The sequence below is a fragment of the Aspergillus ambiguus genome (genome assembly GCF_047715705.1).
Source record: "Aspergillus ambiguus strain CBS 117.58 unplaced genomic scaffold BDV59scaffold_23, whole genome shotgun sequence".
In the NCBI taxonomy this organism is placed as follows: Eukaryota; Fungi; Ascomycota; class Eurotiomycetes; order Eurotiales; family Aspergillaceae; genus Aspergillus; species Aspergillus ambiguus.
Genome location: NW_027395536.1, coordinates 168,812 through 194,074, shown reverse-complemented (window position 1 = coordinate 194,074; position 25,263 = coordinate 168,812). Strand labels below are relative to the sequence as shown.

At 56.3% G+C, this 25,263-nt stretch overlaps 10 protein-coding genes across 10 annotated transcripts; 4 read left to right on the top strand and 6 right to left on the bottom strand.

The window, feature by feature from the left end:
• Window positions 1-4: 4 nt before the first annotated feature.
• On the bottom strand, window positions 5-859 carry BDV59DRAFT_62330 (uncharacterized protein). Its single transcript, XM_073696785.1, has one exon. It carries the CDS (start codon window positions 723-725, stop codon window positions 294-296), a length of 432 nt encoding a protein of 143 aa, XP_073546457.1. The 5' UTR covers window positions 726-859; the 3' UTR covers window positions 5-293.
• Window positions 860-1,611: 752 nt separating this feature from the next.
• On the top strand, window positions 1,612-3,259 carry BDV59DRAFT_181520 (uncharacterized protein). Its single transcript, XM_073690254.1, has 3 exons — window positions 1,612-1,790; window positions 2,160-2,567; window positions 2,630-3,259. The coding sequence occupies exons 1-3, from the start codon at window positions 1,710-1,712 to the stop codon at window positions 3,080-3,082; spliced, it is 942 nt and encodes a 313-aa protein (XP_073546456.1). The 5' UTR covers window positions 1,612-1,709; the 3' UTR covers window positions 3,083-3,259.
• A 167-nt stretch (window positions 3,260-3,426) lies between these two features.
• Window positions 3,427-6,738, top strand: BDV59DRAFT_181516 (urease Ure). Its single transcript, XM_073690253.1, has 6 exons — window positions 3,427-3,807; window positions 3,861-3,947; window positions 4,018-4,044; window positions 4,101-6,155; window positions 6,230-6,289; window positions 6,349-6,738. The coding sequence occupies exons 1-6, from the start codon at window positions 3,787-3,789 to the stop codon at window positions 6,607-6,609; spliced, it is 2,511 nt and encodes an 836-aa protein (XP_073546455.1). The 5' UTR covers window positions 3,427-3,786; the 3' UTR covers window positions 6,610-6,738.
• A 101-nt stretch (window positions 6,739-6,839) lies between these two features.
• Window positions 6,840-9,138, bottom strand: BDV59DRAFT_181507 (putative DNA repair protein). Its single transcript, XM_073690252.1, has 4 exons — window positions 8,963-9,138; window positions 8,522-8,908; window positions 8,203-8,471; window positions 6,840-8,157 (listed from the first exon to the last, which is right to left on the bottom strand). Exons 1-4 carry the CDS (start codon window positions 9,006-9,008, stop codon window positions 7,093-7,095), a joined length of 1,767 nt encoding a protein of 588 aa, XP_073546454.1. The 5' UTR covers window positions 9,009-9,138; the 3' UTR covers window positions 6,840-7,092.
• Window positions 9,139-9,193: 55 nt separating this feature from the next.
• On the top strand, window positions 9,194-10,727 carry BDV59DRAFT_181504 (uncharacterized protein). The gene has a single exon (XM_073690251.1). The coding sequence runs from the start codon at window positions 9,619-9,621 to the stop codon at window positions 10,492-10,494; it is 876 nt and encodes a 291-aa protein (XP_073546453.1). The 5' UTR covers window positions 9,194-9,618; the 3' UTR covers window positions 10,495-10,727.
• Window positions 10,728-10,871: 144 nt separating this feature from the next.
• Window positions 10,872-12,591, top strand: BDV59DRAFT_203286 (nitrogen permease regulating protein NPR2; the record flags this gene model as incomplete). Its single annotated transcript, XM_073694240.1, has 4 exons — window positions 10,872-10,914; window positions 10,974-11,402; window positions 11,450-11,586; window positions 11,638-12,591. The coding sequence occupies 4 exons, from the start codon at window positions 10,872-10,874 to the stop codon at window positions 12,589-12,591; spliced, it is 1,563 nt and encodes a 520-aa protein (XP_073546452.1).
• Window positions 12,592-12,817: 226 nt separating this feature from the next.
• Window positions 12,818-14,969, bottom strand: BDV59DRAFT_203285 (histone acetyltransferase NGG1; the record flags this gene model as incomplete). Its single annotated transcript, XM_073694239.1, has 3 exons — window positions 12,818-13,870; window positions 13,923-14,371; window positions 14,432-14,969. 3 exons carry the CDS (start codon window positions 14,967-14,969, stop codon window positions 12,818-12,820), a joined length of 2,040 nt encoding a protein of 679 aa, XP_073546451.1.
• Window positions 14,970-19,272: 4,303 nt separating this feature from the next.
• On the bottom strand, window positions 19,273-20,137 carry BDV59DRAFT_203284 (uncharacterized protein; the record flags this gene model as incomplete). Its single annotated transcript, XM_073694238.1, has 4 exons — window positions 19,273-19,304; window positions 19,364-19,717; window positions 19,769-19,837; window positions 19,888-20,137. 4 exons carry the CDS (start codon window positions 20,135-20,137, stop codon window positions 19,273-19,275), a joined length of 705 nt encoding a protein of 234 aa, XP_073546450.1.
• A 1,073-nt stretch (window positions 20,138-21,210) lies between these two features.
• On the bottom strand, window positions 21,211-23,361 carry BDV59DRAFT_181498 (cyclin family protein). The gene has a single exon (XM_073690250.1). The coding sequence runs from the start codon at window positions 23,004-23,006 to the stop codon at window positions 21,678-21,680; it is 1,329 nt and encodes a 442-aa protein (XP_073546449.1). The 5' UTR covers window positions 23,007-23,361; the 3' UTR covers window positions 21,211-21,677.
• A 568-nt stretch (window positions 23,362-23,929) lies between these two features.
• xgeA (putative endoglucanase) lies at window positions 23,930-25,251 on the bottom strand. Its single transcript, XM_073690249.1, has 2 exons — window positions 24,511-25,251; window positions 23,930-24,444 (listed from the first exon to the last, which is right to left on the bottom strand). Exons 1-2 carry the CDS (start codon window positions 25,014-25,016, stop codon window positions 24,045-24,047), a joined length of 906 nt encoding a protein of 301 aa, XP_073546448.1. The 5' UTR covers window positions 25,017-25,251; the 3' UTR covers window positions 23,930-24,044.
• Window positions 25,252-25,263: the final 12 nt, after the last annotated feature.

Sequence of the window (25,263 nt, the reverse complement as noted above, 5' to 3'; positions counted from 1 at the left end):
TTTTCATTATGGATATGTACGCGTTGCTCTGGTAGTAGGTAGGAGGGGTATAGGCTATGCGTGTCGTTTCTGGTGCAGACTGCCCCGTCCAGCAGTAAGTAGTACTCTTCCCGCCGATCCCGCAGCGGAACCCCCAAGCGCGGAGCTTCTCGTAGACGTTGCGCGCCGGTGCTCGGCGACGAGCCGACAGATCGGAACCCGTAGATACGGAGGATAGGTAAGAGGGTGGGAGAACGTGCAGCGACGCCCACCTGCATCGATATGTCCAGCAAATATACATCCATGAGGCAACGTCAACCGTCCTTGGCTTCCAGGCAGACATCCAGCATCAGATCGATGGCGAGCGCCCGCTGGGCGTCGGTGAAGAAACCCGACTCGACCATCTGGGCCAGCGCATCGCCGACCCAGTTCTGGCAGTTCCAGTCGAGATCGGCGCGGCCGTTCTTGACCGGGGTGGCGGAGACGGTCTTCTTGATGGCGGCGGCGCTAACGGAGCCGGGGATGTCGCCGACGGGGATCATGCGGGCGAGATCGCCGCCATCGTGCGGGTCCTGGTCGACGTCCTCCTGGAACTCGAAGAGGCCCTGGGTGCCGACGACGTGCATGGTGGTGGTGGAGGGGGCGGTGGACGCGGCGTAGACGAAGTGGAGGGCGGTGTGGCGGTATTCGGAGAAGTCGAGCGGGGTGCCTTCGTAGACGAGGATGTAGGCTTTTGTGGGGGGCATCGCCGGGAGCTGGACAGAGAGGTCAGGGGTCGGTGGGTGTCAGCACGCTGTGATGGGCATTGTCTTGTGGGGAGTTGAGTTGGTGAGGTGAACTGGAGTTGGTTGGTTGTGCTTTAAGCTTAAGTTGGCTTGGATGACTAACTGCGGGGGTATGTAACAGTCCGTGGTACTGAAGTAGGCGTAGGTGTTATGATGGATGATGTACGTAGGTAGGTCGTAGGTCATGTAGAATCTAGATAGAATTAAATAGAATTAGATAGGATATGCGAAACAGGTATGTTAGATATGCACGGAGTTCTTGGATTCTAGTCTTTCGATATATATATCGGCCTATCGAAGACCGGAAGGCGTAGTAAAAAGCAACGTCTAGATAGTGGACTCTGCATGTGGTCTTTTTGGAAGTCACCTTGATGGAACCCGTAGAACCGATGAACGAATTGTAACATAGTATGAGTAAAGAGTTAAGAAACAGTATCGACAACTGGGTAAGATGGTTGTGGTAAGGTGAGTGCGAACTGTCCAGGTGCAGTCTTGGGGGTGGCGAGGCTAGCCGCTGGGGAAGGGCAGCCTAAAGATCGAGCGCTTATGGCGGGCAGCGTGCTCAAGTAGTCGGAACAATGGATGTATGTATCATTTGACCAGATGAACGAGTGTAATAACAATCTTGTAATAGAACAACTCTACTTATAAAATCCCCCCTAATAAATAGAACACAATAGAAGCATACAGCAGTTAGGCACTCGTGTCACAGCGATAGGGATGGTTAGGGGGGCCAGCAGCTCTGTTGCTGGCGGGAGGGTCGGGAGCTAGCGCCTAAGCCTAAAACAGGCCAGGCTGCCGGGTATTTAGTGAGGGAGACTCCCTCCTCCCGCGCCCCCCGCCCGCCGAAAATTCTTTCCTCTTCAACTCCCCGTCCGCCCCCCGTTGTCCCCTTACTTACCGGTACCTCTGGTCCCCACGGTGTCTCTCGTGGACTCTACCATCATGTCGCCCAAGGACGACCACAAGACGACTGACACGACTGTCGCGGTCGACGTCGAGGATTTTACCCGAACTCGCGATCATGTAAGTCCTCCTTTTGGTTCTTGATTGTGTTCTATTGTTGTGGTGTTGTGGTGCTGTGGTGGGCTCGTCGCGGTCGCATCCTGGCGCGTCCATAAACAAACCGGCGATGCGCTCCCAGCCATATCAACCTTTCTTTCACTCTTTGACTACATTACTATCTCCATATTAATTACCTTGAGTTTTTCTTCCACACAAACACTATCTCTCACCCCACTCCCCTCATCCTTGCCCAAAATAAAAAAAAATACAAACCCATGCCCTCGACGCGTCCCCGTCCCGGGCAAACAGCTCCCGAGCTCGAGCTCGAGCTCGAGCTCCCCACCCGTTTAGCTCAGCTCCCTCCCGCGCAACCACGCTAACCACCGACAGGTCCTCTCGACTTTGCTGCAACTCCAGGCAGCGGTGGCCGAAGTGTCACGCGCCTACATCAACCACTCCAACACGGTTCTGAACCGCGGTCCCGACGCGGACGGCCCGTTGGCCAACATCGCCCACCTCCTGCAAGAGAATGGGCTCATCGCCGGCTTCCCGGGGCTGACCACGGCGCGCGCCACCAGCCCCGGCGCCAAGTCTGAGACCGGGGAGGGAGGCAAGAAGAAGCGCAAGCGCGCGCCCCCAGACCCCAATGCGCCCAAGCGCGCCCTGACTCCTTTCTTCCTGTACATGCAGAACAACCGGGCCAAGATCTCCGCCGAGCTGGGACCCAACGCCCGCCCGAAGGAGGTCTCGGATGAGGGCACGCGTCGCTGGCAGACCATGCCGGACGAGGAGCGAGACGTATGTTACCGGTGCCCAGTCCCGTTGGGGGGAAATTCTACGTAGCTAATGTGGGAATCTAGTACTGGAAGCAGAAGTATGCGGAGAACCTGGCCGTGTACAAGGAGAAGATGCGCGCGTACAAGGCGAGTCTGGGACTGCCCGTGTCGGATGACGTGCGCGCGGCCAGTCAGCTCCAGCAGGAGGCCGAGGCGACCAACGTGGAGGAGGATGAGTCGGAGGAGAGTGAGTCGGAGGAAGAGGTGGCGCCGGAGCCCGTGCGGGAGCCTACCCCCCCGCGGAGCGGCAAGCGTCGTCGTAGTGAGGTGAAGACCCCCAAGCAGGCCGAGACGCCGAAGATCGCGGCGCCGGAGACCAAGACCCCGGCCAAGGCGTCGCCGGAGAAGAAGGCATCGCCGGAGAAGAAAAAGCGCGGGGCGAAGGCGGCGGCGGCCAAGGAAGAGGCGGCGACTCCGAAGGAGACGAACAAGCGGACGAAGAAGAAGCGTAAGAGTGAGGTGGACGGACAGGAGTAAATTGAGGATGACTTTTGATAGCGGTTTAATGAAAAGTTCCCAGTTTTCGGCGCTGATGGAGTACGGAAGTGGAGCAAGCAGTAGGGATTAGTGTAGGCATTAGTGTAGGGATTAGTAGTAGGGATTAGTATCGGCATTGATAGCCGGGGTCTGCCGTCGACTGGTCGCAGACGATTGTAGGATGGAGGAGAAATAGAAGAGTAGAAGAATCCAGCAGGATAGAAGTCAGATCGAGTTGAAGAAACGCACATGAACCGAAAGAGTAAGAGATTAAATCATCAAACTATAGGTTATAATACCGTCCCCGATGCACTGACTCTCCTACAGTGTATACGCACGCTTATCAGCTTATCTCGGCCATCTGGCGAACTCGCCCTCTTTTTTTCCTTCTTAATCCGTGGCCGGCCCCCCCTTTGCCTTCTCGCACGGAGCCCGCCGGCTTTCTCTCTTTTCTTCTCTTCCTTCGCCGCCTCCAATCTTTCTCTCTCTGTGTGGATTACAGTCTCTCTCCCCTCTGAACCCGAATTCCCAGTGCCCTCCGTGTCCTGTACCCTCCCACTGACTCTCTCCCCGCCACTTTTGTCTTTGTCTCTGCCAGTTCGCGGTGGCAAATATCTGCCCTGTGATTGGTGCTCTGGCTCAGATCGTCTTCGGGCGGTGTGTGTGATTCGTCAGCCAAGCATTTCCCGTTTGGGCCGTGAGCCATGCATCTCATCCCTAAAGAGGTATCTTTCTCACACACACATCCTCTCGTTCAATTGACTAACTCCCTCCACAGCTCGACAAGCTCGCCATCTCGCAGTTGGGCTTCCTCGCCCAACGTCGTCTGGCCCGTGGTGTGCGTCTCAACCATGCCGAGGCCGTGGTACGTAACCCACTCCTGCCCATCGTGCGACATCGGACCACCGACTTATGTTCGCTGACCCTCCTCATAGGCTCTGATCTCCTCCAACCTGCAGGAGGTACACCCCCTTCCCCCGGATCTTCCTGTCCCAGTTCCACGCTGACGGATCTCCAGCTCATTCGTGATGGCCTCTACTCCGTCGCCGATCTCATGTCCATCGGCAAGACCATGCTGGGTCGCCGACATGTCCTCCCCTCCGTCCCCGCCACCCTACTCGAACTGCAGGTCGAAGGAACCTTCCCCACTGGTACCTATCTCGTCACCGTCCACCACCCCATCAGTAGCGACGATGGGGACCTGGAGAGGGCCCTCTACGGCAGCTTTCTCCCCGTCCCCCCGGCCGACGCCTTCCCCGACCCCAAGCCCGAGGACTACGAGCCGGAGAGGATGCCCGGCGCGGTCATCCCCGTCAAGAACGAGCGCATCACCCTGAACGAGGGCCGCAAGCGCATCAAGCTCAAGGTCATGAGCAAGGGTGACCGGCCCATCCAGGTCGGCTCGCACTACCACTTCATCGAGACCAACCCCCAGCTCCATTTCGACCGGCTGCGCGCCTACGGCTACCGCCTGGACATCCCCGCCGGCACCTCCGTCCGCTTCGAGCCCGGCGACACCAAGACCGTCACCCTCGTCCAGATCGCCGGCCACCAGGTCATCCAGGGCGGCAACTGCGTCGCCTCGGGCAAGGTCGACGTTTCGCGCGCCGACGAGATCCTGCAGCGGCTGCAGGTCGGCGGCTTCGCGCATCTCCCCGACCCGGCGGCCGACGCCGCCCTGGTCGAACCCTTCACCATGGACCGCGAGATCTACGCCCGCATGTTCGGCCCCACCACCGGCGACCTGGTGCGTCTCGGTCTGACCAACCTGTGGGTGCGCGTCGAGAAGGACTACACCCACTACGGGGACGAGTGCTCCTTCGGCGGGGGGAAGAGTCTGCGGGACGGCATGGCGCAGGCGTCGGGCCGCTCGGCCACGGAATGTCTCGACACGCTGGTCACCAACGCCCTGATCATCGACTGGACCGGCATCTACAAGGCGGACATCGGCATCCGCAACGGCATCATCGTCGGCATCGGCAAGGCCGGGAACCCGGACATCATGGACGGCGTGCACCCGGACATGGTCGTCGGCTCGTCGACCGACGTCATCGCCGGCGAGAACAAGATCGTCACCGCCGGTGGCTTCGACACCCACATCCACTTCATCTGCCCGCAGCAGGCCGACGAGGCCCTCGCCTCGGGCATCACCACCATGCTGGGCGGCGGCACCGGCCCGTCCACCGGCAGCAACGCCACGACCTGCACGCCGGGCCCCACGCACATGCGGCAGATGATCCAGGCCTGCGACCACATCCCGCTCAACATCGGCATCACCGGCAAGGGCAACGACTGCGAGGGCCTCAGCATCGAGGAGCAGATCCACGCCGGGGCGGCGGGGCTCAAGCTCCACGAGGACTGGGGATCGACGCCCGCGGCCATCGACTCGTGCCTGAAGATGTGCGACCGGTACGACGTGCAGTGCATGATCCACACGGACACGCTGAACGAGTCCGGCTTCGTCGAGCAGACCATCGACGCCTTCAAGAACCGCACCATCCACACCTACCACACCGAGGGCGCCGGCGGCGGCCACGCCCCGGACATCATCCGCGTCGTCGAGCACCCCAACGTGCTCCCCAGCAGCACCAACCCCACCCGGCCCTTCACCATGAACACGCTCGACGAGCACCTCGACATGCTGATGGTGTGCCACCATCTGTCCAAGAACATCGCCGAGGACGTCGCCTTCGCCGAGAGCCGCATCCGCGCCGAGACCATCGCCGCCGAGGACGTGCTGCACGACCTCGGCGCCATCAGCATGATGTCGTCCGACTCGCAGGCCATGGGCCGCTGCGGCGAGGTCATCCTGCGCACCTGGAACACCGCCCACAAGAACAAGGAGCAGCGCGGGCCCCTCCCGGAGGACCTCGGCTCCGGCGCCGACAACTTCCGCGTCAAGCGCTACATCAGCAAGTACACCATCAACCCGGCCCTCGCCCAGGGCATGGGCCATCTCATCGGCAGCATCGAGGTCGGCAAGATCGCCGATCTGGTCCTCTGGCACCCCAGCTCCTTTGGCACCAAGCCGACCCAGGTGCTGAAGAGTGGGATGATCGTAGCCGCCCAGATGGTATGCCCCTCCCCCCCTTTTTCCCTCCTGGATCCTAGGTTCTTGAACCGTAGGCTAATCTTATACTCCTTCAGGGCGACCCCAACGGCTCCATCCCGACCATCGAGCCAGTCATCATGCGTCCGCAGTTCGGCGTACGTCTCTCCCCTTCGTCCCCTCCCATCCACCCCGTGAACTCAACTGACAGCAACAGGTCCACGTCCCCAGCACCTCCATCATGTGGGTGTCGCAGTCCTCGCTGGACCTCGGCATCGTGCAGACCTACGGGCTAAAGAAACGCGTCGAGGCCGTCAAGAACTGCCGCGCCGTCAGCAAAGCCGACATGAAATACAACGACACCATGCCGAAGATGCATGTCGACCCGGAAAGCTACCGCGTCGAGGCCGACGGGGTTCTCTGCGATGCCGCCCCGGCCGGGGCGCTCCCGCTCACGCAGGACTTTTTCGTCTACTAGTTTTCGTTTATGATACCTTTTGCTTTTACTTCGCGCGTGTACAGCAAGGGCAGTGTGTTGCACTTTTCATGAATAATGATGCTCATTTCTTTCGTATTTCGTGTCTTGTCTTCGTAACTTCGTTTCTGGTAATCGTAAAAAAAAAAAAACAACCGGACGCACGGCCAATCTCCCGCTAGAGCTCTATCTCCTCCTCGACATGGTTGTTCCCCGCGGACACCAGCGACACTGCCGCCCAGGCGTCGTAGCTATCCGCGCGCGCCGCGAGATACGCCGCCCGCCGCGTGCGCGATGACGGATTCCGTCGGGGGGAGGGCGGCCGCTCCATCGGCGCCTCTTCCGTGCTAGGGTTCTCTTGGGACGCGAAGGCCGACGAAGAAACCGAGAGCGGCTGACTGGGCTGCGACCCTGCCCCGTCGTCTGCATCGAGTCCCGGGCTCCGGGGGGGAGGAGAGCTACCCCCGTCCGCCCACGGCAGAGGCGCTAGCTGGACGTTGTCGGCACGCGATGCGGAAAGCACGTCCCATGCGCGACGGAGGCCTTCGCGCTTAGCCTGGTCTCTGTCCGGGGCGGACGCAGGCACGGAGATCGGGAGGTTGACATCCACCGGCTTCTCAATGGGGTGGGACGAGGAGAGAATTGACGGGGACAGGGTTGGTCCCGGCAGAACGGGATGACCGCTCCAGCTGGATTGGGTGGATTCAAGTGAGTCGGTCTCGGTCCGGCGGCGTTTGCGCGCGCGAAGACCCTCGTCTGTGGCGAGGAGCGTGCGCATGTACTCGTCGTGGGCGAAGGTGTCGCCGGAGCACAGGTGGCCGAAGAGGGTCTGCATGGAGACGTCCTCGTCCCAGGTGAGCGGGTCAACGGTGCAGGGGATGATGTCTTTTGGGGCGAAGGCGGCGACGAGGGCGCACAGTTCGGTGTATGAAGAGTGGCGCGCGTAGGGAAAGTGCTTGCAGGGTGAGTCAGTAGACTGCCGTTGGGGATGAAGGGTGGACGTACAATGGTTTTGGGGAGGGTGCTTGGAGGCAGTGGTTGATTAGCGATCTTGGGCCCTCGAGTGAGGATGTGGATGAGGTGCTCGAGTGGAATGTCCTGGTCGTCTTTGACCCCGTCAGGGTCTAGTGGGAGAGTCCGGCGCTTGGAATGGAAGGCTGCGTTGAGCGCCTGTCGAGTCTGCGAGAGGAGTTGCGTGTCGGTGATTTTCTCCCGGCATAGTTGCTCGAGCTGTTCGACAGCGGATTGATCTGGGAGTTCGAGCTCATGGAGCTGGTAGAGGTCACCGCCGCCGCCACCAGCGCCTTCTTCCGGGATGCGGGTGCCGTCCGTCGTGCGGTTGACAATCGGGAAAATGTAGACGGTGTTTGGGGATGGGACGGCGGCGCAGTGCACGCCCGGCTCGCAACTGTGAATGCGGGAGTGCTTCTCCTCGCTCAGACAGCCTGGAACCAACCGGTTTCCCAGTTCGAAGCCGCAGAGAGCGGGAGTGACAGCATCTATGCCGCGAAGAGACTGGTAGAGGCCGAGTTGGTAGCGGTCCACGTGGATCTGTTGGAGTCAGCATGGAACCACGATGAGCGGGGGAGGAAGTACTTTGGAATCGAGAGACGCGGACAGAGCTATCCAGACTTCCTCGTAGCCAAAGGTCCAAGCACGGAAGTAGAAGATGGTGTCGTCTGGGTAGGAGGCGACTTTCTGCAATAGCTCGGCGAGCCCTTCCGCTTTGGAGGGGAACGTGCGGTAGATAGAGGATGCGCGGGCGAAAGTGGTGTCCAGGTAGATCTTGTCCAGCCGTTTGCTCCCGAGAGTGTAAGGGAGGAGAATGGGGTTTCGGACTAGGCTGTTGACCCACCAAAATTCAGCTGGGGTTTGTCAGTGAGAGGTGTGATGGGTTGACAGGGAGTATGCATACCCCGGATATCACCGGTGTAGAGGATGGCTTTCCCGTCACCTTCGATCAGGAACATCACAGCCCCCGTACAGTGGTTGGCGTCGAACAGAGTCACCCGGATAGACGAGCGGGGTGTGAGTTCGATGACCGTCGCGGTGTTCAACGGGATGGGCTTTAGAAGCCTGGAGAGATGCTTGTAATGCAAGCGGCGGGACTCGAGAACACCCCTGGAGAAGTTCAACCGGTGGGGGTATTTCTCGATGCGCAGGAGGAGCTCCCTCGTGGCAGGAGAGCAGTAGATGAAGGGAGCTCGGAAGGACTCGAGGCCCTGGAGGTGATCACTGTGGACATGACTGAGAAAGCAGGCCAGCGGAGCGGGACGATCAGGGGATTTGCGAAAGTAGTCGACTAGGGAAGGAAGATCAGTGGAGAACGGGGATGGGGGTGGGTTGTAGTGCGTACTTTGGATGAAGGGGAATTCGTGGACGAGGCCATCAAAGGTGGACATGAGGGGGAGGGGGAGGAATAGGGAGAGAGAGGGAGAGAGGGAGAAAGAAAGTAGATGAAGGAAGTGAAGTTGAAGCGAAAAATGGACGACACGTGAGCTCCCGATCGGGCAATCAACTATACAACTATACATCGCCCTCAACCACCACCACGTCGGTATAGACATACATGCACTCACGCCCGTCGAATCGTGTTACGCGCCGACAGTCTCTTGCTTACCTTGCTCCTCCATCTCCTGCACTACGGAGTACCTACATCATCCTCCTGCATCTCTCGACAACTGGCCTTGCAGCCGCCAACGCAGTCTTGCCGTCTTGTTGGCCAATGCATCCTCGCTGCGCTGGTCATTTGCCTCTCCCGGCCAGATGTCGTGTTTTACAAATGGATCGGATTTATAAATTGTTCAGCTCTTCTACTTCCGTCTGGCCTCCTTTTCTCCTGTTTCTCCTCATTCCGCAAACAGGTGGCTGTGGCATGCAAGCGTTCGCCTCTTTATTCCTCCCCTTTTGTCCCTGCTGACCTTTTCTCCCCCTTTTCTCTCTCTCCCTCTCTCTCTTGTTCTGGTCCATCGCCTCTCCCCTCTCTTCGTTCCTATCTTCTCCGGTCCTACCATGCATAAACCTTCTCTCGCTCAGATCGTCCACAGTGCCACCTTTCCTCGTCCGCGAACGAGTGATCCGGCCACTTTCTCCGCCCATATCACCCGACATCTGGTGCCCGAGGTGCGCATCGAAACCTCCACCTTCTATGGCTCCCTCGACAGTGTCGAGGCTCAATATCCCGGCCTCGACTACTCCTATCCGCCGCATCGCATGCGATTGAGCCGTTTCCACTGGCATCGCCGTCTCTTCCGCGTCTTCGATGAACTCGGCTTGACCGAGTCCGAGATCGCATCGCTCTGTCGCTGGGAAGGTACCAAGTCCGCCCGGGAACGCTACGAGAAAGAGGAGGGAATCAAGGTGCGCGACACCACCGCCGACGCTATCCGTCCAGCCACGCCCCCGCCTCTCCCTTCCATCGAGCTGCATTTCGCCGGTGGGTCCGAGCGTGTGGAAGAGCCGCCGAGTCCGATCGAGAACGCGGCCGATGTCGTGGATCTCGACCTGCTGGTCGACGATCGCGGCGTCGACTGTGACCTGTCACGCGCCGAACAGGACCTCAGCGACGATGACACCATGGAGAGCTGTGGGGTAGCCTTGAACCACCGTCTGTTGGCGGCTAGTGCTGCGCGCGAACAGGGCGCCAATGTGCCCCTGGACGAAGACTGGGAGCAATGGCTGAAAGAAGCCCGGGAACGGGGAAGCTATGCGGATGTGCTGGATGCCATTCGAACGGGCCAGCCGCTGAACTTCCTCTACGATATGTCTCTGCCGCAGCTGCGCCCGACGCCGTCGTTTTCTCGGCCATTCCGACTGTCCACCGCCAACAGGCCGACGAACATCGCCATTCGACGTCCACCGCATTCGCCGTCGGGAGCTGCACGGTAGAGTGTGCGGACTGTGGATGGTTGATTGCTGCATTTTTGGCGCTGAGCGGTGCTTGTTATCTCGATCGGATTGTTGATAGATTGTGTTGTGCTGTTATACCCTTGATTCGGCGTTTGGCCTGCATAAAAATATCGGAATGATTTATTGAATGTGATCATAGTGGAATATCTCTGTAGACTATAGAGGACCCAGGAGATACCTGCCTGCCTTACGTATACCGACTCCCCTCCGTGTACTCCGGACTCTGTACTTCTCCCGCACCGGCGACTCCACCTCAACTTCATCTTCTCCATCTCCCTTCGCTCCAACTCCACCATGTCGTGCGATCGCCAATTCTCGCCCTGAGACGACTGTGTCTCGCTCGCTCGCTCGTCACCATGATCAAAGCCATCTTCTACAGCAAATTCGATACGCAAGAGGGTCTGTGGGCCCCCACAGCTCCTTTACTCTCTGCCTGATCGCCCCGCTGACTTCTCCAGGCCCCAAGGTCGTCCATCAAGTCCCTGATGGCGCTATCGTTCCCTCTCCCACTGCTCCTGCGCAGCCGCTCTACCTCACCTTCTCGGACATCTCCTTCTTCGTCATCCCCCGCCAGGAGCTGTGCGGAAACCTGATCCATGTCTGCGCCAACGGCTACCGCATCCTGGGCTATCCCATCTGCATGAAATCCGTCCGCTACGATCGCAATGAGTTCATCTTCAACTTCTGTATCGTCCTCGCCGAGGAAGACGACTTCAGCATCTACAAGAGTGTCGTCCAGAAACTCGCCGATCTCATGCTCGGCCTCGAGGAGCAGAACGGCTTCCTGTCGCGCGATCACTCCAAGAGCGGCGAGGGGAAGGTCTACAGCTTGTGCGAGACGCTGATGGAGGACCTCAACAACTACTGTGAATGCATGATCCCAATTGGTACCGCGCTCGTCCTGCCTGCGTTCTGTTCTGCGCTAATCCTGCAGACGACCTCAACACTTTGAACATCAAGCTGTTCCCCATATACCCGGCTCCGCCGAACGTGCGAGCCTGGCACGTCCCCCTCTTCACCGTCCGATATCAGGCCTTCATGGACGAGAACTGGGACCTGACCATGCAACGCGTACGACTTCTCTCCCTACACACTCGACCGACCCCGGCTAACACCCCCCAGGTCGTCCCGCACATCAACGGCGTCAACAGCGTGCGCATCATCTCCATCCTCGCCGACACCGACTTCTCCCTGACCTGTCGCGCCATCCGACACCTCTTATACTATGGCTGTCTCATCCTGCTGGACATCTTCTCCTTCTCCGCCATCTACGCCCCAACTGCCCAGTTCAGCTCCACGATCGCCTCCGACGAGGACATGCAACGCGAATGCGCCCGCTACGTCAATACCCTCTTCGCCCCGACCACCCCCGCCGCCACCCTCACCAATCCCCCGCGGTTCACCGACCCGGACGCCGTCTGGCCCCCCATCGACGACGGCCCCCGCGGCGCCATCCCAAACCCAAGCGACATCACCAGCACGAGCGGGAGCCCGTCGCCGCTCCCCAGTGCCTCAGCCGCGGACGAAGACGGCCCCGCGCCGCGCGCGGTCGTCGATGGCGTCGGCCTCGTCGAGCTGTACGCCAGTCTGAAACAGGGCCAAAGCGTGAAGCAATGGTACATGCAGCACAGCCACGAGCTGGCGCACATCGACATCCGCCGGTTCATCACCTTCGGCATCATCAAGGGCTTCCTGTACCGCGTGCACAAGTACGCCTACGCGACCGGTATGCCGGCCCTGCCGCCCGTGAAACCCTCCTCGTCGGGGCTCGTCGCCAGCGGGCCGTCGTCGCGCGGTCCCGGCACCGGCACCAACACCCCCTATGCCACCAGCGCGGGCGAAGATCCCGCGCCGATCTCGCAGGCGGCCAGTTCACTGCAGAGCGTGAGTCGCACGGGGCAGGTGGATGAAGACGACGAGGAGGACGAAGACGAAGTCGAGGATAAGACGCTGTCGAAGTACCTGGATGGCCAGCATTGTTTCGATCAGATCTGTACCGAGCTGGCGATGAGTGAGAAGGAGTTGACGGCGCGATTGAAACGGTATCCCGGCGAGGTGCTCATTATACATCGTTGATTGTCCCAATGTTTAGATACCCACTATAGTTCTTTCTGTGTAAACCAACGTCTGGTGCTTGTCTGTCATTGACCCTCGTATCGCCCTGTACAACCATACAGCATAACATGCAACGCCCCTACGCCGACCGCATCCAAAGTTCAAAGCCAGTCCAGATTAATCCAAAAGCAGAACCAAAAGACCCAAACAGACACCAATAGACTATACAGCTTCCGATCCGCCGGCATCACTCCTGCTCCTCATCCCACCCCTCCAACTCCCCCTTCTCGATCTCCGCCATCAACGCCGGCTCGAACACGCTCTCCGTCCGCCCCGGCACGGACGTCTTGCAGTCCTTGAACACAGGGCCAATGCAGTCGCGCCAGCGCTTCCGCCGGTCCATCAGCGTGCGCGCCACGTCCCCGATGGCCGGGCGGCTCACGCCCGCCGCACTGACGACGTGGCTGCCGCCGCCCACGCCACCGGGGCGGTGCTTCGCCTGCGAGCCCTTCTTGCTCTTGCCCAGGGTGCGCGTGCGCTTGAGATACGCCTGCTGCACCTGTGAGTCGAGGTCGTCGTGGATGGTCATGTACTCCTGGTAGGCCATGCGCTCGCGCGCGATGTCCAGCAGCCGCGCCTTGCGGGAGCTGTTCGTGATCATCTGCTTCTTCAGCTCGCTCTGCAGCAGCCGCAACCGCTGCGCGATGTCGTCGTCGTAGTGCGCGTCGTAGTCCGGGTTGTCGTCCGGCCCGAGGAAGCCCACGTGTCGCAGCTCCGCCTTGAGACGCTCGTCGAGCTGCGCGTGGTCCAGCTTCGCGGCGGGCACTTTGAACCCGTTGGGCGAGGCGTCCGGGAAGGAGGTCGCCGAGGCGAGCGGTTTGCTGGAGGAGGCGTTGTTGGCATTGGCGGTAGTAGCCGATGTGCTGGTCCCGTTGGGGTTGTTTTCCGGGTTGTTGTTGTCGCCGCCGAGCGGATTGTCCAGGTCCATGGTGTCGCCGTTCAGGGAGGCGTCCCCGTTGACGGTGGTGCCGTTTGCACCGGCGTTCTCGTCGGGCGGCGCGCGGTGCTCGTATCGGAGGAGGGAGTACAGGCGGCTGACGAGCGGGCCGACGGAGACTTTGTCCGTTTCGGCCGTGTCGTCGGTGACCTGTTCGATGTTCCCGCGGCCCTGGTTCAGAGGCAGACGGTCCTTGTCGCCGTTCGTCTGGTCCGAGCCCAGGATGCCATCTTCTTCGGTCCAGATCTCGCTGTAGTGTCTCTTGCCGCGACGGGGCATGATGAACGGTGTTGCTCGGTCGCCCTGGGTCTTGTTAGATTGAGGCCGGGTGAGCGATGCGCGGGGCGGTACGAACCTTCTCTTTGAGGAATGCAATGTCCTCCTCGGTCAGCGGGCGCACGTACGGCTCGATGTAGCCGAGGAACGTGTTGGCGTTGACTTGGTTCGTGGGTTTGGAGTTACTGAAGTCGCGGTCGGGCGGAGTGCCGGCCATCAGATGGCTGAGGTCGCTCCGCGGGAACCGGTTGACGCAGTAGATCTCCTTCTTCTCTTCATCGGTCATGTCGGGGGTGACGTCGCGGATATGGTAGATGGTTGGATCGTCGAACTTCAGAGGGTTAGGGCCGAACACTTGGACCTGCGGTACGGCGGGCGCGGGTTCAGGCTGGTGTGAGTCGCTGCTGTCGTCAGATTCCGGTGAGCCGGCCTTTTCAGCATTGTCGGCTTTGCGAGGCGATGTCAGCGCCGGAGGCGATAGCGGTGATTCGGACGCGTTCTTCGACTTCTTCGACAACGGCGAAGCGGCTGCGGATGTCAAGTCAGTACCTATATGTAAGATCGATCCACCTCAGAGGCCGGACTCACCCCCTTCGATCTTCGTCTCTCCCCCGTCCTGACGAGCGACATCATGTGCTCCATGCGTCAACGGCCGGTCCTCCTTGGAGCTGCTCCCGCGTTCCTTGCGCTTCTTCAGCTTCCCGCCCTTCAGCGCCCTGGAATCCTCCTCCTCCTCGTCCGCCTCGCGCTTCATCTTGACGCGCTCGCTCTCAAATGGCTCCGCATCGTCGACGACCTCCTTGCGCTTCTGGGACAGCTCCCGGATACTGGCGTTGCAGGCATCGCCACGCGTCTCGGCCAGCTGAGCCAGGGTCTTGAGGTGTTCCGTTAGGGCTTCGAGGGACTTGGAGTCGGGAATGGGGCCGACGCCGCCCATGCGCTCGAGGATCTCGGTATACTGCACCGTCGCCGGCACGAACAGCTTCGAGGCATCGTTCTCGAGGTAGCTGGCGACCGGGGTCGCGGTGGGGGCACCGGCGCTGAAACTCGAACTTGGCGTAGTATTGCGGCTTCGCGAGGGGCGGACATCACGGCCCTTGCCTTTTCCTTTGTTCGCCGAGGGCATCCTGGGCGATGTGCGCGTGTGGTGGACGGGGAATATAAGTGAGTGGTGTGAAGTGGAATGGGCTGGTCGGTCGATTGAGCGGGACGATTAATAGTCGTTCATGGTGTGGTCATGATCTGAATGAAAGGTGAGATCGCGCGACTGATCTCGGGTATTGATAGGAGTCGTGCGATGTCAGGCCTTGTCGTGAATCTCTTGTCTGTTGCTGCTTGTTGGAGGTTGTCGTGGAGGTATCAGCACGTGATGTGCCTTAGTCGGGCGAGGTCACGTGTGCAGGTTACAGGTCAGCCCACCGCCCCCTCTGGACCTCGGACCACCTGCGCCGATTTTCCGGTGGTCATGTGACATTATCCCACCGCCGGTGGGCTGAACTCATTACATTACCTTACTATCTACTTCTGTTCCCCTATAAATATCCTTACTATAGCTCATATGTATATTCATATTCTTTTTTTTCTTAAAACTAGTTAATATTAAATTATGTATTAGAAAATCTATTAGTAATATCTTAAAAATTTAAGGCTTAATTTCAGACTTTCTAATATTATAATTAAAATAAATAAAAATATATAATAGAACTAGTTTCGAGAAAGAACTAGTTATAGAGAAAGTGTAGCGGGTAACTTTCAGATTATTTACAAAGGGTAAAAAAATTATCTCACCTGACCGGTGGGATGAGCTATTCTAAAATGGTTAGCATGTAGTTCGGAAAATCGGCGCAGGTGGTCCGAGGTCCTTGGGGGGTGGTGGGTTGACCTGGGGTTACGCACGTGATGTGCCTTAGTCGCGAGAGATCACGTGGGGTCTCGATTGGATTGCCTAATTGGGAAATACCAAACAGCGAGTACTGGAGTACTTCAGCATTGGCTACGGAAGAAAGACTGTAAGGTGTAACTAATAATGATATGCGATTGCACCTTTGCATTTGCATCACAGTACTGGGAAACCTGATCTACAGGGAAAACCAATACTAAGGCGTGGGTTGACTCTCGGACATCTTGGACAGCTTCCAGTATGACAAGCAGGTGCTCACGCAATCTACCCACCATTTCAGCCAACATTTCTGTTTCCTTGGGGACAAGAAGATGACATACAATGCACTATTGGGTTCCTGTTTAGCCGTAACATCGTTTACTCAGATTTTGGATGGGTGCTACTTACAGTCTATCCATGTTCCACTGCAATCAGCTTGCTAATTGACTTATCCTCCAAGTTCATTGAAGACTTACAGGCTATTCACCGTCAATGAGTCAGTCTTTTTTTGAAGGAAGTGGGCTGCTTACATCCTGTACAATATGTGTCAGCCCTATGTTGTCCTTGACTCTCCTTATGTGCAGGGTGATACTCACACTCTGCCCATATCCATTGCAGTCAGTCGCATGTCTTTAGCTTGTCTTTCATCTGGGTTTTCACCCACAATCTATTCATAGTCATTTGTGTTAGCACTGTCTTTACAACGATCTTCAGTCACGTACAGTCTAAGGTCCATATTAATCGGCTGGGTATATCTTTAACTCGTTACTCAAACGTAGGCCAACTACTCACACACTGTCATGCTCCATTAATTAGTTAATTACTTATGACAGTTGCTATGCAGTCCATTCTTATACCTGAGTTTCTTCAGTTGAACTATCACGCTTGATCATCGGGTCCAACGGAACCCCAACGGCCATGGCTGTGAATAGAACGGCAGAGAGAATCATTATAATCTTCATATTGGAGATATCTGTGCGAACGATTGAAGAAGTGTTGTCCTTAGCAGAGTAGTTACGCAAGTGCAGGAATTTGGCAGGAGAGTATGGGGATGACCACTATAATGGTCCAGAGGCTACAGCTAAGCAAAGCAAGGAGTATAACCATTCCGGTTCACCGATACTTTCCAAACAGTAAAATTAATACTATCTCTTGGGTGTGCACATTATATTAGGCCTTGGTAACCAATCTTGTGACTTTCTTCATTTTGTTCAACAGGAAAAATGCAAGGGGGCGAAAGTACTCCCTCCCATAACCAACTAATGGTTATGTGAGCTAACTGTGATATGGACCGCAAATAGATGGAATTGACTAAGATAGGGGAATAAGTAGTTAAAACAGCGTCTTTAGTCATGTAACTCCCGGTCCAAAGCCGCGTTCTTCTCTTTCGACGGTGGCCTTATAAGCCCAGAAAAGCGTTCTAATGGCTTCACATATTCCGTAGTAAATCTATTTATCGTAGAGTTGGCAAAGATTCCACACAAATTTCGCGCAATTCAATGATTATTAGCCTGAAACCTGAAGCACTAGAGTTCAGGGCCCTAACAGGAGGAGTCTACTACAACCTGAAGCCATACCGACCACGCTCGCCTCGTCACAACAAATTTACTTCCGACCAATCATATAGTCCGCGGCAGCACAGTAATCATCTTTGCCCTGTCCCCCGTCCACACATATCTCGTGTTCACCACACTCCTTCAACTTCACAGGACCAAGCCCATGCCATGACGACCCGGGGGCTGCTATTAGTTTGCACTCATATAGAGTACTTGCTCCGTCATTCTTGTTCAGTTTAACTGTGAAAAGTTATTAAAGTGAGCATATGCTAGTAGTATCGGATACATACGACCATGCTTCTCAAATGCTCCTTTACAGTACTTCAGACCTTTAGTGCACTGCCAACATAGAGCAGTCGGAGCTGCTGCCAGAAGGAAAAAGGAAGCGAGCTTCATATTTAGAGATGTAGACGCTTTAATAGATGTAAGATGTATGCTGAGAGTAGGGAAGAGTTCTAGAGGGATAATATAGTCTGTTAACTTGTGATATACTAAGAGAGCTACGTATTAATCTAGAAGCGTATTAACCTATTTATAGTTTTCCTAGGTACATAGCTAGGGGTAGACATATGTATTATGAATTTACAATTTGTGTCTATTGTTGCACAAGATGCCATAAAAGAGAAACCCCTGCATTATTCCTCTATATATCTGAACACAGGAGACATTCTCGAATTGGTTACTGAGCTAGCACCTAAAGGCCAACACTCTTTGGAGATGCTTTATTTAGCCTTTTCGAGCTGCGAGCCTATCCAATCCAAAGCTTAGGTGGGAATGGCTAATGCTTACGCCGGTGGAGATATTCAAAAAAGGCCCAAGCATGGATATTGTCCATAAATTTCGCCCTTGGTGTTTACAGGAGAAAAGAGGGGCTGAACCCAGGCTGATAGAGCACTTCCTCGCTCATACGTTCATTCTAAACTATCTTGTGGAACGAAAAATCTGGAATAAATTACTTCAATGAGAATTGCTGTACACTGAAGTCGTACAGAAGTAAGGGAGCGATGTGTTTCCTAGTACCATAGAACTCCCAGTCCCTCCCTATGTTTACCCTGGTATTTTGTTCAATAAACAGATGTCAACTATGCTCACTTACTGTACCTGGTCGGCAAGGGAGCAACTGGCCCTGTAGGAGAATAGCCAAGGGGCTTCTAAAAGCATCCTGTATCACATCTAAGGCATGAAGCTCCAATGAATGTGGTCAACAAGCATAGGGCTCCTAGAACATAAACAGGTCATATCTTCTAAAATACATACCGCTGAAAGGTTATACCTGTGGAACCACTCGCGATTTTCCAAGTCTCCCTCCGTCCCAAAGAAAAAATGAAGTTAGCTTCTCTTTTTATCCTCATAGTCCCAGTGGCTCTAGCATGGGAGTGCGATCTGGGTTATAAGTATTGCAGACGTGCGCTGTCCAAGAGTTGTAAGCACCCTAATACTGTCTCAGTATGTTCACTTTGCTAATAATTGTATACAGACCCAATAGTCGACAAGTTCCCGTCTAACACTCTATTTGAGTGCACTATAGGAGGGTTTGACAAACACAATCCTCGGCTGTTTCCTAGCCTACCAGGAACTCAGTGTAAGGGTAAATGTGTCGATGGTGGAGAAGGCAAAGATGATTACTGTGAAGACAGCTAAACAGATGCTAAGAAGTATTATGCCCCTGAGAGCGAGTTCATTGTTTGTAAATAGCTAGGCGTGTCTTCTACGGCTCTGGCTGTAGGACACCATAGAAGCATGGGCCTAATAGTGTTTTCGCGGGGACTCTAGCCATTGGATTGCCAAACAGAAACCAATAATTCATTGGAATAGCATGTTTGATGCACACATGTAGGCCTATGGTACTTGCCTCATGGAGCTCAGCAGTCTACTATCCGGTTTCAGGACCGATCGAGCGATGTTTACCGACCAGCAGATGATTTCTGCAGGGATGACCATCTTCCAGAAACCAAAGTCTTTCGTAGGAGTGAATATGGTAATGGAGTTTCATTCTATAGCCTTGTTTTAACCCTGACTCGCGGATCTGCCATGGAATGAAGTCAGAATCCACCAGACGCAGCAGGAAGAGCGGAACAAGCATACCAATCGGTTGTATCGTCTTGAGAAAATTCTCCAAGGTCCCTCGATCCAGTGACCGGTCTGACGCATGAGCGGCATCAAGCGCGACCGACAGTCTCTCCCCAACTGAGGGTCCATTGCGTCCATCCTGCCCCTCCATACCAGTTCCCGACTGGTTCTGTGCTGAGGATAATTGGACGACAGTCTCTCTTAGATTTTCCGTGGTACAAGTCGAGTCAGAAACACCCAGATAAGCGGTCGCTGCCGCCTCGAGAATGTCCAGGACGCCTTCGACCCAGACTGGACCGCCCCATGCTGGGGGCCCATCCAAGGCTAGCACGATGGGTTTCTTGTGATGGATGATGGAATGCAGGAGCACTGGGATTATGAAGTCAGCTTGGGAGCCATATATTTCCATGAAATATCTACCTTGGATGAATTTGCGCATGTAGAACACTTTGATTTTTGAAGCGTTCGTGCTTGGATGGTCTTGCCCATCTGTCGCAGTTATTAGAACCTCCCATTTAATGGTTTCGATAGAATGATACCTTTCGTATTATTCACTATGGAGTGGAAAGGACCGTCACTGGCCACCAGGGTCAACCCCGTGCGTGGGTGGTCGTTGAGTTTGCGAAATGCTGAGAGCAGCTCAGGGAGGAGAGACTCGGACCATGACGTCTCTGGAGCAGGTCTGTTGAACTTGACGAGATGAGCGTCTGACGGAGGGGTGGACAATGAATGCAATACCTTTATGATGCCTATAGAATCTTGGAAGTCGACGGTGATGTTCGTGGACATGATTTCGAATGGTATGGTGTAGGAGAAGAAGATACCCCGTACTGCGTCCTGCGTACATGGGCCTGGATGATCGGGTTCCTCCGCACTCCGCAGCACTGACGGGCACGCTGGCCCACCTGCCGCCCCCGCATCCCCACAACTGCTGGCTGCAAATCATGCGATTTGCTCGATGAGGGGGACGGGATTAGATTTGCACAAATGTGGTTGGTGAATATCATTTGGTACTTTAGTGACTCGGAAGGAGAGGGGTTACGACGTATGTTCATGCGGTGAATCGGTTCAGGATAGTTATATAGTTGCTGATCACTGATCACCATCTCTATCAACTATCCAGTCCTCGTTGGTGTAAGACGGTTATTCAGGTCATTCCACTCATAGCAGACTGTTCACCTGCAATAGACAGGGACCAAGGATGACCGCGATCCGAGCTTCTACGCCTAAAATCGGTTGTGCTTGCAGCATGACTATATGCTAAGGTGCTGGACAGACCTCATAGTCTAAGCTGCTAGTATCGTTTCAGCTTACAGAGGGCCATTATCTGAAGACGGCCATGAAAGCAGATATGGCCTCTTGTCCAGGTACGATGGCCATGGTTGAAGTAGAGCATTGATCCTGTCCCACAGCACGACGATGGGAAAAGCCACAAGATCAAACCCTCCGTCAGTCACCTCGTGATTCAACACTAGACAACTGTCCATCTCCGAGTCCACTCGAAGATGCAATCCCAGCAGCGAGACAGACAATATACGGGCTCGAGCGTCGGTTTCGCATGGAACGGCGGGAGTATCGCCCCATCCGACTTTCTACGTACGTACGTACAGGTCCTTCCAAGAGGCAGACAGGATTGTAGCCTCCATAGACAATCCTCTGCTCATCATTTCACGTAATGCCCTCGCCACCGTACTTTGTAGACGACGGAATTGATAGATTGAGTTCACACTATCCCCACTCCTTGCATACCCAATCAATATCTGACACCCCAACCACGTCCAACATTCCTCCACGCACGCGCCGTTGCATCACCCCATGCTGCGCGCCTTGCCTACATACCGCTGACATTCTCGGATACATACGCAGTACATCCGCGGCGCGCTCGTGTCTGATCCATGTGGGATCCTATTTCGGAGTGGCGGGGGGGAGTCTACTCTACTGCCCAGCGATGGTGGTATCAGGCAAAGGGCTGTTTCCAAAGGCCAGGTCGAATCATGGATAATAATATTACTAGCATAAACATAGGCTCATACATACATCGAAGATCGCAAGATCGCATCTACCTAACCAATCTGTCGGTAATCCATCCATTACAAGAAAGACAAAAAAAGGCAACGCCAGATGCAATGCAGAGGGGACGTGAGAAGAGAAGAGAAAAGAAGGTATTCGGGTATTGAAGACATCAGCTTTTTAACGAGAGACCGAACGATTTCCACCGTCTAGGGTATTAGTAGGGGTATAGATTTTGTCGTCGAGGCCGGCTCAACCAGAACAGCCAAGGAATAGAAATCGATAGATAGAAAGGGGAAGCGGAAAGCAGAATACAAAATCAAGCATGCGACCGCATGCGACCGGGCATGTACGATCCCGCTGCGGAGGCCAAAAACCGCGCCATGAACCCGGTGCTGCCGCTGTGGCCGACCATGCGCAGCTTCTTGGGTGGCTGCGGGGGCATCTCGTCGAGCTTGGTGGTGGACGGCAGATGGACGTAGCCGCTGCTGAGCGACGGGCTGCAGCTGCCATCGACCACGCGGACGTCCTCTTCCGCCATGCTGGCAATGGAGCTGGACGTGCGCAGACTGGAGGGGGTGCCACGGGAACTGGGAGCCACACTGGATGCGCGAGAGCACAGCGAGGGGAGGGTCTCCGCTCGGGACAGCGGGGGCACATCCTGGACGGCGGGAGGGGAGACGGAGACCCCAGCGCGCGAGGATGGGCGCCGGCGGGGCGGATACGGGCGGTAGCGATCGGAAGTGGCGTCTGCCAGGGAAGAGGCCGGCGAGGCACTGGTGGAGGACATGGAGGAGAGGGAGCTGGACGAGCTGGGACTCGGGGGGAGGCGCTGACGGCGATGCACCGAGTTGGAGCGGTGGACGGCCTCGAGACGGGCCTCGAGTTTCTGGCGGCGCAGGCGACAGGCCAGCAGATCGGCCGAGGCGTGGAAACGGCGCCATTCGCGGGATTGCTGCTGTTCGCGCAGTTGCTGCTGCTGCTGCTGCTTCTTCTCTTCCTGGGCCTGGTAGTGGCGGCGGATCGGGGCGAGGAAGGGCTCCAGATGGCGGAAGAGGTCCTCCTCGGTGACCCGAAGGTCCCAGTCGAGCAGGAAGAGCAGCTGACGCTCCATCAGGTTGACCTCGGGGAGGGAGAAGCAGAAACCATCGTATCCCTTGACGGCGGTGTAGCGGGCCCAGTGCTTGTTCTTGGGGCTGGAGTCGTTGAGATTCTTTGCGGCGAGAATGAGCGAGGCGAGGAAGATGCGATGGACGGTGCATCGCATGCCCTTGGCCACGGGGGGCAGACGAGCACGCAGTCGAGCCAGATAGACCAAGGAGGTCATCAGGGTCGGGACCTGGACCTGCGAGCGAGTGACCAGCGAGGCGATAAAGGTTTCGATGGAGGGCAGGGGGGGAAGCTGAGCATCGACGGGGTCCAAGGGAGGAGTCGTCGGGGGGGTCGGCTGGCCATGGCGAGATTCATGATGCTGCTGCCGTTGTTCCTGGGAATCATCGGCACCGCTGCTGGTCACATGTGGTTCGCAGCGGATGACCCTCGAGGCTTGCATGCCCAAATGAGCCACCATGTCACGGGTGACGGGCTGACGGACGAATTCATGCAGGGCAGCGCGGTTGAGGTGGTAGGGATCGATGGGGTCCATCATGGTGTTGATGTGGTAGGTGGGAGCAGGGTGTGGGTGTAGGTGTAGGAAGGCGAAAGGAGAAAAGACCACGAAGGACGAGCGAGCAGGAGATAAAAAGACCCGGCCGAAGCAAAGCCTAGCACTGGAATGTAGTCCGGTATGTCAGGAAATCCTGCCCAGCAGGAGGAATGTGAGTTGTCGTGTCAACAGGATGAGACTGGATAGAAGTATGACAGTATGGTGGATAGCGTCGAAAGAGTGACGGAACTGGGATTATTATATGGAAGATGTAGAGAAAGACAAAGCCAACGAGAGAGAGAGTGTGTGTGTGTACAGCAGAAAGAAATGATCATGAGATGATAGGCATGACTATATAGGTTCTACCTGAGGGCTGGATGGATGGCTTCATGCAAGGAAGCAGACGGGCGGTTGGACGCGCTGCCTGCATTCCAACCATCCAATGGCGCCGAACTATTGCTGTGCCTACCGTTGGCGCGCGACTGCATGGCTCCAATCATCGGGCCATTTGGACGTGAAGATCGTCGGGAATCCGGTGGATCGATCTATTTGGGGCGAGGGATCGGGCTTTTATCAAGGGATGAATCCAGGTGGAGGGGCATAGAATCCCTGATGTCCTGTCGTCCTTGACGGTCCTTGGTATCCAGTGATCCAGGATCATCATTCCGGTAGATAGCTAGGTTGCCAGGTATCATGAAGCGCCGATAAAAAGAGATGTTCCATTAGGCGCCGGATATATTTAGTCGTCCGATGTCTGCAGCGCTGGATTTATGCATCTATATGCCGTGGAGCCCAGCGCTAAATCCCGACTCCACCACGAGTTAATCACACATCATATCCAGTAGATTGGGGGTGGAAAATAGAAGCCTGCGTAGATTTCTGCTAGCCCTGCAGTTCTGCTAGTCCTGCTCCATCCAGCAGATTAACGTGCTCCCCTCTCCCCTCTCCCCTGAAACACAGCGCGTCACCCCATCCCTCGTGCAAACTATTGACCTGGGCATATTTCCTTCCCCCTTCAAGGCACTCGCTCCAGGGATTCCGTCACGCCACAGACACCGAGTACGCCGACGTCGTCAACTTCGCGTCCTGCCCGGAGAACGGCTCCGTGCCGGCCTGCACGTCGATCAGGTACTGGCTGGTCGACAGGCCCTGGTTGTTCTCCAGGTAGGTGATGAAATCCATCAGGTCCGCCGAGAAGGTCTCCGTCTCCGACGACGCCACAAAGCTGTACACCTGCATCGCGCCGTTCTGGCCCGAGTACAGATCCCAGCTTTGGCCCGCCACTGTCGGGTTGGCCACGGGGGATCCCGTTGACGAGATCGGGCCAGCACCTCCCAGCGCCGCCAGCCAGATCATGATCTCGTACTCGTTGTCGCCGTCGGCCGTCGACGAGGTGAACAAGTCATAGGCGACGTTGGCGACCATGTCGGAGCCCGTGTATCTGGAGGTGTTGTTATTATTATTATTATGCGCTTGTTTATTTCCCCTGTTCGACGGTCGCACTCACTGCCACTTCCACGTCGTCGGAACCGCGCTGAGACTGCTCAGCTGCTTCGGGGTGAACTGATACGCCGCATTGGCAAAACTCTTGACCTGGCCGGCTCCGCCGCTCCAGCTCCAGCTGGTATGCCAGGCAATCGAGTCATTGCCGCCCGAGGAATCCAGCCCCGTGCACTGGGAACCACTATCGGCATTGCCCTGGCCCCAGAGGTTATTGTACAGGATGAAATTGCCCGCGGTGACCTGGCCCCATTGGTCGCAGAAGTCGGCCCGACGAGTGAGAGACTTGCCCGTCAGGACTTTGGCATTCAGGGCCGCTGCCGAGGCCAGGGAGGCCAGCGAGAGGGTTGCAACCTTCATGGTGAATCTCAATAGAGACAGAATGAACGAAATCCAAGGAGTGTCTGGTTCGGAGTTGCTGGAGAGCTCCTGAACCAGCTCCCTCTCCGGCGTACTTATACCGCTTGCCGGAGGGTCGGAGCGACGGCCGTTTCGACCTGCGACCGGATCCATCCTCCGTGAAGAAGCTTGACTTGGCTGGAGCCGGTGGAGAGGTGAGTGGTGGATCAATTCGGACCATGTTCAACCTGAGACACGATGAGGAGGACGCAGTCGGAGGGCGAGAGGAGATTGGTGGAGATTCTACAGATCTTCGGACGTCGGCCGGCTTGATAGAATTAGACATTTCATACTCTGAGTACCTCCTGACTCGATATTGTCGATTGCACTGCGTATAGTTGTAAACATCCTGCGTAGATGT